General features: G+C 38.9%; 1 protein-coding gene across 1 annotated transcript; it reads left to right on the top strand.

Moving 5' to 3' along the window:
- The first annotated feature begins 3530 nt into the window (after nucleotides 1-3530).
- Nucleotides 3531-7098, top strand: LOC137937314 (uncharacterized). The gene is made up of 2 exons (XM_068782386.1): nucleotides 3531-4567; nucleotides 7029-7098. The coding sequence occupies exons 1-2, from the start codon at nucleotides 3531-3533 to the stop codon at nucleotides 7096-7098; spliced, it is 1107 nt and encodes a 368-aa protein (XP_068638487.1).
- The last annotated feature ends 4897 nt before the right edge of the window (nucleotides 7099-11995 follow it).

Genomic DNA, 11995 nt, shown 5'->3' on the forward strand with positions numbered 1-11995 from the left:
GAAGATTGCTGCTGGTGCTCGAACCTTTTTGTAATCTGACCTTTTCTCATTAAAATATCTATATATCTCTATAGATAACTCATATTGGAACAAATTATTCTTCGTTGGAAAGTAGAATCAAATATCTTTCTGTCAATATCTAATTTGGAATATGAAAAACTACGTATATAGGTAAAAAATTTCAAATCAATCTACAGGTGTAGGGACTAAAAAAAAAAAAACTATGAACCTAGACCTAGGGTTTAGGGTTTAGAAAAAGGGTCACATTACCTCCTGCTGTGATACCATGTTGAATTTATGGAAAAGTGAAATACTTCATTGACATCAATAACTTGTTGTAATCAGAGCACATGAACCTCTATTTAAAATAGAGGAAGGTAGTAGAGTCCAATTACAATAAAACTACCCTTGTCCCAATTACACCCAAACTCTAACACTTAAGGTAAGTCCTAACATAATTAGGTAACTCAATATTGATAAAAGACAAATATAACTTAAACTAAAACTCTTCTTGGTTGTGACCCTAAGATAAAGATACTTTTGTGAGTCCTTCTTGATCTTCCAACTAATGTGATAAGGATGTCAGCTCTTGGTAATCATTATGGGTCCTACTTCTTATGGGTTTGGGCCCATATTGTGAGCCTTCCTTGGTCGTTTGGGCTCGATCTTATCTTCCAACAAAAATTTAATTGTATATGACTCTACCAATTCCTCTACTATAAATAGAGGTGTTGTAACTCGGAATTAATCAAGTTCTACAATTCTTTCTTGAGCAAATCTTTCTCTCTTTGCTTGACGCACACATTGTTTCTCTTCTCCTCTTCTCTCTACCCGAGAGCCTTCTTCCCCTTATCTTCCTTTTCTTTCTCTCTTCCTTTGCTTGGAATATTAGAAAAGGGTCCTAAATTCAACACGCCACACCTTCTTCACATATTCTTCTTGTGATAGTTTCAAGATATTGATATCCCTAGTAAACCTCATCCCAAGGATTTATTTTACAGCACCCAAATCCTTCATTCCAAACTTCTTGGACAACTCCAATTTCAACTTATCTATTTCCTATTTGCAAGCGCCTACTATCAACATGCTATCAACATATAGCAATAGAATGATGTAGGAGTCATCGAGCTTCTTCACATAACAGCAATAATCTGCCTGGCACCTCAAGAAATCATTATTACTCATAAAGTGTCAAACTTCTTATAACATTGTCTTGGAGTCTATTTAAGACCATACAAACTCTTTTGAAAATTTCACACCATTTTCTCCTTTCCTTGTGCTTTGAAACCTTGTGACTGCATCATGTAAATTTTTCCTCCAAATCACCATAAAGAAAGTTTGTCTTTACATCTTGTTGAATTTAGGAACCCATGATTGAAACCTCGAGCAAGATAAGAGAGGGAGAAGAAAAAGAGCAAAGAGAGAGAGAGAGAGAGAGAGAGCTTGGGAAGAAAGGAGAGAAGACAAAAGAGAGAAAAATTGTTTAGGCTAGAGAGAAATTCATCATGAGTTGAGAAATGGAGAGCTTGATTGAATCCTTCAACCAAGACCCCTATTTATACTATTTCAATTACATGTTAAGAGATAAGATAGGATCCTTAATATCCCTAATTACATCAATCATGATTATCCAAATCTACATAAATCAATGGAAGATAAGTCAATTATATTAATCGAAGAAGATTACAAAATCTTCCAACTCATGTGATAAGGATTCAAGCTAGTGTGATGACTCATCATGCCACCTCATGTGATCAAGGTGGGTCCCACCAGCTCGTATGATCATGGTAGGTCCCACATCTTAACACTCCCTCTCAAGCTAGGGGTGAGAAAACATCGCAAATGCCTAACTCGTTGCAAATGGTGGACAATATCTTATGAGTGACTAGTTTGGTGAAAATGTCTGGAACTTGCCCTTGTGAAGAGATGTTTGAGAGATAATATGCCGGCTTGGAATTTCTCTCGTATGAAATGGTAGTCTACCTCAATGTGCTTTGTTCTCTCATGGAAGACAGGATTTGAGGTGATATGTATCGCCGCCTAATTATTGCAATGTAGATCCATAGGGGCTTCTTTATAGAATCCCAGTTCAGTGAGAAGGGATCTGATCCGTAGAAGCTGACTAATTGTGTATGCCTTGGCCCTGTATTCTGCTTTTGCACTAGACCTTGCAACTACTTTCTGCTTCTTGTTTCTCCATGTAATCAAGTTCCTTCCAACCATTGTACAATATCCCAAAGTAGATTTTTTGTCATTCATGGATTCGGCCCTGTCTGCATCTAAGAACCCTTCTATGTCTAAATGACTATAGTTCTTATAGAGAAGATGTTATGGACTCCACAGCATCACGTGTTATCACAGGCATAGGAATTAAATTATGTCAATTTACTTTTAATTTAATTCCATTTGGTTTGGTTTAGTTTGGTTTAGATGTAATATAGCAAGAACCAAGTGACCCATGGGTCTAATTTGTATTTCCGTCCTCAACCCTATTTATGGGGACGTCAAGGTGAAGGAAAGTAAGTATTGAGAAAATTAGAATTAAACAAGTCAGATTCTCCCTCAAAGGTCTAGGTCGGATTCTCTCTCTGAGGTCCAGGTCAAGCTTCCTTCAAAGCTCAATCATTCCATTCCTGTTTCCATCATTCCACATTCAAGAAACAAGAATCCTCTTCCAGCGTCAAGATTCAATATGGAGGGAAGAGAGGAAAGAAGGGTGACTCGATCCATGGCTCGGGAAGAACCTAATATCTTGGTATCAAACAGGTCCACCCTTGGGGATTCCTCTTCCCCTGAGGATTTGAGGCAATTAGTGGAAGATAATCGCTAGAGGACAGATGTTCAAGCTCAATCCCTGGAAGAAGTGCGTCAAACCACATCTGACCTACATGAGGCCATCAAATCCATGGATGCCGTCATCCAACCCTCCTCCGGTGACAAGATGACAATGGTATACGAGCACCACCGCCGGTAGCCTACTCTCCACGGGCCGACCACCATCACTACCACCCACCACCTCCTCCACCACCACCAATGCGCCATAACAATTCCCATCTGGGGCCTGCCGCTAAGGGACCAAATACGGTTCCCAGGTATTTAAAACACTATTTTCCTACATATGATTGGTCTAAGGACCCCTGATTTGGTTAACCAAGTGTGATCAATTCTTTTATCATCAAAAAAAACCTACAAATGAGAAGGTTTATTTGGCCGCCTACCACATGCTCGATGAAGCGCTCCTATGGTACCACCAATTCCGAAATGACCAATTGGTTCGGGATTGGGCAACCTTTAGACAATCATGCATGATGAGGTTTGGTCCTCCAGCTAGTAGCAATCCATTGGGCGAATTAATCAATTATAAGCAGACTGGATCACTTGAGGTGTATCAAAAGACCTTCCAGGAACGTTTGGCCCGCGCTAATGAGTTTGTCAGTCACACCCAGTATGTTCACATCTTTACTGCTGGTTTGACAGAAGCTCTGCGGTTGGAAGTTGAATTACATGGTCCTACAGATTTGGACCACGCTATGAATTTAGCCAGGTCAATTGAGCATAAGCAACGAGTTCTGAAGGATTCACTGGTCAAAAAACCTGCTTGGCCAGGAAGGCACAATGCCACTGCGCTAGCACCATATTATGGGCCTCCACGTTCTGGAGCTAATGCAGCACCGCACCCAAATAGTTCTAACTCTACTCCACCAGCTCCTTACTTCAAAAAACTGAACAGACAAGAAATAGATCAGAGAAAGGCAAAGAGCCTTTGTTTTAACTATGATGAACAGTATGTCCAGGGTCACCTATGCAAAAGATTATTTAGTATATGCATGTGGGAGGATTGTGAGGACATACTACCAGAGGAGGAGATTGTGGAGATAGACCAAGAGGGTCCAGAGATTTCACTTCATGCCATGACTGGTCTGCGCAGTTCTAATACCATGCAAGTTAAAGCCCAGGTACATCATCTACACTTACTTGTTTTAGTTGACTCTGGCAGTACACATAATTTCATCAGTCAGCCAGCGGCCGAACAACTTGGGTTAGTCGTCCAGCAACAGACAAGCCTTTCTATCTCAGTAGCCAATGGGGCTAAAATTACCAGTGTGGGCATCTCTCCAGCCACACACTTTGATATTGAGGGACATGCATTTATTGCAAATTTCTTGGTGATCCCACTGTCTGGATTTGATTTGGTACTGGGAATTAAATGGCTACAACTGTTGGGGCCTATTTTATGGGAATTTCAAGCTCTGACCATGACCTTCACAGAGGACCACCGTCAAATTATATTGCATGACACCCAAGCACCAGTGCCCTGCGCCCTTCAGGCTGTTCAGGTCCATAGCACCGACAACTGTAAGTTATCTCAATTACTTACAGAATTTGAGGATATCTTTCAGGAACCTACTGCTCTACCACCTATTAGGCACTGTGATCACCGCATCCATTTGAAAATGGGCATTGAACCTATAGTGGAGCATTCTTATCGTTACCCCCACTTACAGAAGGATGAGATTGAAAGGCAGTGCCAAAAGATGATCGCCCAGGGTTTTATCCAGCCAAGCAGGTCTCCTTTTTCCTCCCTGGTATTGCTGGTCCACAAGCATGATAAGTTGTGGAGGTTTTGTGTGGATTACAGGCAACTCAATGCGCACACCATTAAAGACAAATTTCCCATACCAGTGGTGGATGAGTTGCTAGATGAGTTACACGTTGTTACTATATTTACCAAGCTAGATTTGAAGTCTGGCTATCATCAAATCCACGTTCATCCATCAGATGTGGAGAAAACTATGTTCCGCACGCACCACGGGCATTTCGAGTTCCTCGTGATGCCATTTGGTCTCTCAAATGCACCTTCCACATTCCAAGCCCTCATGAATGAGGTATTTTCTTCTCTCTTGAGGAAATAGGTTTTGATATTTTTTTATGGTATTTTGGTATATAGCACAAGTTGGGAAGAGCATATTCAGCACCTTCACCAGGTACTTACTCTTATCCGTTCACATCATTTGGTTTTAAATTAGTCCAAATGTTCTATGGGTAGTTCAGAAGTGGCATACTTGGGCCACGTTATTTCAGCAGTTGGGGTGAAGGTAGACCAGAGTAAGATACAAGTCGTCACAGATTGGCCTCCTCCCACCTCCATTACAGCATTAAGGGGATTTTTGGGCCTAGCTGGGTATTACAGGAAATTTATTCGCAACTATGGCTAGATTGCAGCACTGCTCAACAACCTACTCAAGAAAAATGCCTTTACCTGGTCTGAGACAACGGCTCATTCCTTTTAGTAGTTGAAAGAGTCCTTATCATCCGCATCGGTTTTGCAACTACCAAACTTCGATGAGTCATTTGTGGTGGAATGTGATGCTTCGGGGGGCGGTATTGGTGCAGTGTTACACCTACAGTTGAGGAGAGACTGGTACAAAAGAAAGACTTGGAGGAGCATTGTCAAAGTAGTATAAAGAGTCGTCAAAAAAAGTTACATCCCTGGACACAAGTTACCTTTGGAGAGTGGGATTGTAGCAAAATATTACCCTTCTGTGTGCAAGAGTATCCTAAGAAGATACACTTGACATATTTTGGATCAAGTTTACTATGTTGTAGGGAGGTAATATGAACAAAGCATGTACAACCGAAGATTTTCAGCAGAAGTGAAAAAGATCACCATGTGGAAATAATTAGGAATATGTGGATTTATGACCTAGAATGGAAGAGGGTTACACCATTCTATTGGGGGGTGTAGGCCCAAGATGTTTGATGGAAAGTATATTTTATGGTATTATTAGACCTAAGTACTTTGATTTTCTTACCAAATTGAGTGACAACCATAGCATGAAAGGATTTAAAAATGGATGGCATTTCGTATCGCTCTTTGAAAAGAAATAGCCATGTGGTACAAGTAAAATCTTCAATAAATATAATAAAGTACTTGGCTTAGGAAAGTTTGAGACGCTCAAGGGTCCCCATACAACTGTGAAGATCAACAAAAAAATGAGCAATACTTTTAAGTTCTGGATGAGGTGAGTATATGGTCCTCTGGTGTTTGCTTAGTTAACACACGTCACAATTTAAATTCGACATAACCTTAAAGGTAGGAAAAATAAGATGAAGAGATTTTGCAAATGGATGTCTCAATCGATTGTGCCATTGACATGTCTCAGTTTCCAGGGTTTAGATGGCATTTAATAGAGGCGGGTCCAAGTAGTAGAGCCCCCCTTATTCACAACCTCCACCAATCACCTACTTCGTTGTAAGATCCAAAAACACATAGGAAGAGGGCAATTAAAATGTTGTGTTAGCTGACTAACAAATAAAAGATTCAAGAGAAAAATAGGAACAAAAATAATATCTATGAGCGGAAGTGACGGTGTAACAGATGTGGATCCTTTCCCGAGAACTTTAGTTTGGGAACCGTCAACTATGGTAACAAATTTATTTGAGAGACAAGGAGAAACTGAGTGGAGTATATTTTTGTTACCTGTGAGATATTTGGAGGCCCCTGAGTCAATTATCCAGGATGAAGAGGAGGAAGTGGCAGAGAGCATACCTGAAGCAGTGGTGGTTGCAGCAGTTGAGGAGGAACTTATAGGAGAGACCATCAATGTTTTCATTTTCTGGAGTAAGTCATACTCATCATCGGTAAGATTTTTCTTTTCTAGAGTAGGCTGGTCCTCCTTTTTATCACTTACTGAGGCATTAGCCTTAACCCAATCCAGTATGCCATGGATTTTAAAACACTGATCTATAGTGTGGCCATATTTTGCACAATGGGTGTATTCCCTGCAATCTATTTTGACAAAACCATTCCTTCCACCTCTTCCTCTTCCTCCTCTATAATTTCTTCCACGGCCTCGGTTACGTCCCCTCTGCCTGAAGTACATAGCAGATGATACTTTAAAATGAGAAAGAGAAGAAGAGTTTGGAATGTGGAGTAATGTGGTACATACATTATCAGAGGTGGGTATAGTAGAGGCACAGAGGAGTTGACTTTTAGAAAATTTGAGATATGGATTAATGTTTTCTAGGCAAATGGCAGTGGCTAATGCTTCACCGATGTCTTCTGCTTGTCTTGAACAAAGACATCGGTGGAGGTAGTCTAAGCTAGCTTCCATTCTTGAAAAAGGCCTCTAAAGAGAGCCAAATATTCATGGATATTTTCTTGTTGTTGAACATTCTTTGGATAATATCATATGGCCTGAGTAAGCCATCAGAGCTAAGAGTACAACTTAGCACATGTCTCCCAAATTTGTTTGGCGGTGTCAAGATGAATATCATTGTCAAAAACAGGTTTTTCCATGTTGTTGAATAGCCAACTAATTACCAATGTATCATTTTTTTACCACTTAGCATAAGCAATGTCTTCTTCATCAATGGGTGGCCCAAGTTTGGTGAGGTGAGCAAGTAGATTCCTTGTTATAAGGAACCGTCAAACCGATGTGCTTCAGCTCAAGAAATTTGATATCCCTCACAAGGGTATGGTAGTAATCTTGAAAATATCATTCTTGTTACCCATGTATTCTTCAACTATAAGAGGCAATCCAAGGGTAATAATGTACTCAAATTTGAAGTAGCCTAAGCTGCTAAGAGATTCAAGACCAGCCAAGGATAGCTCAGGTAAATGGGAGGAGAACCCAAGCTTATCAAGTCTTTAGGCAAGGAAGGAACCCTATTAGGCCTATCAAATTTCTGGAAAAAAATTATATAATTAATTCTCTAGTCTTCCTTGTAGATAATAGCAAAAATCAATCAATAAGCATGACATCAAGTAAGGTAAGGTAGCAATTCCGAATTTGATCTTTCCAAGATTGATTCATAAATATATTTGACTCCAGTTTGGGATAAACCAGTATATATTCAGTTCCTCATGAATTAGGCAAGATATAATTGATCAAAAATCAAACAAAATCAGGACTAATAAAGAAGATATTGTAAGATCTTCAAAAATAACAATATTTCTTCAAATGGATTGGCATCAACCAACCACTTCTTTTCTTATTTTGTGTTTGATTCATTTTATGTAAAACACAATATTCAATGCTTGATTTTCCAACAACAATCATCCACCTCGTGGCTCTTCAAAAATTCTCCAAAAAATCACAAAACAGTATAGAGTTTTTCAAACAACTCGGTTAATGGAGAAGCTTAGCATAGAAGCTAAGTAATTAGATTTCTGGAATCCAATGGATAAAAAACCAATCATAATAGGCTTAAGAACAATTTTATTCATTAGGAAAATCTTTTTCCCACAAAATTATAACTTTTATGTAGAATATCTCAACATAAACCGATTTTCAGCGAAGAACATTCAAACCGACAAAACTGCCATGGTAAACTTCTTCTAATTCGAGATGCATAAATCTCAATAATTTCATAAGATAAAGACAAAAATAAAATAATCTCTCAACCATCTTCTAGAGATCCAAAAACCAAGATCATGAAGTAATAATAACAAGAATGAAAAACTTATCTATCAAGTTTCAATTTTGCTTCACAAAGAGCCTTCTAAGCTTTTATCATAACTTCATAGAGAAATCTTTTGACGTGAGGATCCTAAATTTGATGCACTGATACCATATTGAATTTTGGATCCCATGATTGAAACCTAGAGAAAGATGAGAGAGGGTGAAGAAAAAGATCAAAGAGAGAGAGAGAGAGAGAGAGAGAGAGAGAGAGCTCGGGAAGAGAGGAGAGAAGAGAAAGGAGAGAAAACGAGTTTAGGCTAGAGAGAGATTCTTCACGAGTTGAGAAATGGAGAGCTTGATTGAACCCTTCAACCAAGATGTCTATTTATACTATTTCAATTATATAATAAGAGATAAGATAGGATCCCTAATATCCCTAATTACATCAATCATGATTATCCAAATCTACACAAATTGATTACATTAATCAAGGAAGATTGCCAAATCTTCCAACTCATGTGATGACTCATCATGCCACCTCATGTGATCATGGTGGGTCCCACCTTGTGACACAACTAACTAATCTAAGTGCAAGTCTTCATTTGCCACTAGTCCAAGCATTGTTCTAATAGTAGTCAATTTCACTACTGGAGAGAAAATCCCAATGTAGTCAATGCCTTCTTTTTGTTGAAAGCCCTTTACTACCAGTCTTGCCTTGTACCACTTTCTGCCGTCATATTCATCTTTTATTCGGTATACCCATTTATTTTGCAAGGCTTTCTTCCCTTTTGGTAGTTCGGTTAACTATCATGTCTGATTGGATAACAATGAATCCATCTTATCCTTCATGGACAACTCCCACTTGGTTGATTCATCAACTGACATAACTTCCTCATAACTCTCTAGTTTACCTTTATCAGTCAACAAAATATAATTCAGTGTAGGGGAGTACCTCTATGGTGGTCTGCTATTTCTGACAGATCTCCTGAGTTCATTTTGATCTGATTTACTTCTGGGGGTATATTTTCCTGGTCTTCTTGAGCAATATTCACCGTCGCAATAACTGGAAGATCTCTCAAGTGAATCACTTAAGACTTCTTGGCTTCATCACTTGTGCTCTTAAACTTTGTTCTCAACCTGTCTTTATACAAGGCACCTTCATTGAAGATCACATCCTTGCTCTTGCTAACCTTATGACTTTGGTCATCCCTGAAACGATAACCAAACTCGGTACCACCATAACCAATAAAGAAATATATCTTAGATTTAGCATCAAGTTTACTTCTAACAGAAAAATCAATATGAATATAAGAAACACAACAAAAAAATTTCAAGAAAGAAAGGTTTACCTTGTTGCCTCTTCAGACCTCTTCTGATATTTTGTATTCCAATGGTGTTGAGGGACCTTTGTTGATAAAATAGGCAGCGATGCTAATAGTCTTAGACTAAAACATTTTTGGCAATCCTGCATGTAATCTCATGCCCCTAGCACGCTCGTTCAAAGTTTTGTTTGTTAGGAATTACACGTCCTAATTCCAAGCTAACAAGAGAAATAATAATAAATGCAGAAGAAGGGAAAAACAAGCACAAAAAGATTTATACAGGTTCATCTCTAGGTGAGACTACATCCTGTCTTCTGTCGTTGTAGTAACCCACTATGAAGATGAAATATTTTATAAGAGAAATCCGCACACTTACAGGTGTTTCTCTAACCTCCTGGGTTGCAACTCGAGATGCTCCTCGGATTAAGAACATAAAATCCCAATAGCAACGCCCCCCAATTTAAAGAGAAAGCTAGGGCAACCACATTACAAGAGTAAAATTCCCAAACTACCCAACTTGATCCGCGACCAACTCAGCGTAAGGCATTAATTAGGCTCCACAACTTAACATTGTTCATCCTCTCAGCCACACCATTTTGTTGAGTTTTTCTAGGAATGGTCTTCTTCATCTTGATTCCATTATCAGCATAGTACCTCTTGAAATCATCATCTAAGTATTCACCCCTATTATCGGACCACGGACACTACACCTTCAAATCTGTCTCATTCTCAAGCATTGCTCTCCATCTCTTGAAGGTATCAAAGACATCAGATTTCTTTTTCAGGAAATAAACCCATACCTTTCTGCTTGCATCATCAATAAATGTCACATAGTAGTTAGAACCACCAAGGGAAGTAACAGTTGAAGACCCCCACACATCTGTGTCAACCAACTCCAATTTTGTTGTCTTTCGCTGCTTTCGAGCCTTAGAAAAACTAACCCTTTTTTGCTTGCCAAAAATACAGCCTTCACACAAATTGGTATTTATAGTTTTCAACCCTGATAGCTTCCCTTTGGACTAAAGCACTTCCATTCCCTTCTCGCTCATGTGACCGAGCTAATAATGTCATAAATTAGAATCAGTAACAACATCAGCAACTGCAACTAGAAGTGATGTAAAGATTTCCAGTTTTAACTCCTCGAGCAACAACCATGTCTCCCTTTGTGACTTTTCATGCTATACCATTAAAAGTCACATTATGACCTTCATCATCAAGCTGCCCTACTAATATTAGGTTACGCATACATTTTGGCACATGTCTCACCTTGTGAATTTTCCACACTAACCCGGTTGGCATCCTTAAACTGACATTACCAATACCGACAATATCCAAAGGTTCACCATCAGCAAGATACACCTTCCCGTGATCTCCAACAACATAGTTCTCCATGATCTCCTGATGTGCGTTGGTGTGAAAAGAAACTCCTGAATCTAACACCCAAGAGTCAATAGGGCTATCAATCGACAAAAGTAAAGCATCTTCTACTTCTTCAATCATCATATTTGCAGCATCATTTTTATTTTCATCCTTCTTTGGTGCTCTACAATTCGTCTTTATGTGACAAGACTTGTCACAATTCCATCACTCCATATTCCTTCCAAATTTGGACTTGCTTCTTCCATTCCTTGACTTCCCTCTATTGTTGCCCTTATTGGAATTCCTCTCAAAGTTTCTGCCCCTAATATTGACATTTAGGGCAAAATTAGATGTCGATGATTCTCTGGAGTCCTTTCTACAAACTTCCTCTACGAGAATGGTATCCTGAACATCATTAAAGATTAAATTACCGTTGCCTACAGAGTTGTTAACTGCAGCCATCATAGGCTCCCAATAATTTGGCAGACACCAAAACAATTAAAGGACGAACCTCATCATCAAATTTAATTTGAATGAATGTAATTTGATTGACAATCGTGCTAAACTCATTCAAATACGATGTCACTGATGGATTTTCTGTCATCTTTAAATTGAAGTATTTTTTTATGAGATGTACCTTATTATTTGTAGAAGGCTTCTCATACATGTTAGACAGAATCTTCATCATCCTTGTTGTGGTTTTCTCCGACGACATGTTATGAGCAACGTTCTACAACATTGTTAATCAGACTACTCCCAACGTATGTCTATCAAGGAGATTCTACTCATCATCTTTCATACCTTTAGGTTTCATAACCAGAAGTGGTGAGTGTAGTTTTTTACTGTATAGATAATCTTCTATCTGCATGCTCCAAAATGCAAAATCCATACCATCGAACTTATTGATTC

This window comes from Aristolochia californica, unplaced genomic scaffold (genome assembly GCF_029961685.1).
Source record: "Aristolochia californica isolate CCGP_79_NKW_82.1479 unplaced genomic scaffold, dmAriCali1.0.hap1 SCAF_7, whole genome shotgun sequence".
Lineage (NCBI taxonomy): Eukaryota > Viridiplantae > Streptophyta > Magnoliopsida > Piperales > Aristolochiaceae > Aristolochia > Aristolochia californica.

Bases quoted from the DNA above. Each gene is read 5' to 3' on its own strand.
- LOC137937314 (XM_068782386.1), top strand. From the start codon at position 3,531: ATGAATTTAGCCAGGTCAATTGAGCATAAGCAACGAGTTCTGAAGGAT. The intron at 4,568-7,028 runs GTCTCCTTTTTC...AATGTTTTCTAG, and splicing joins GGTTTTATCCAGCCAAGCAG to GCAAATGGCAGTGGCTAATG.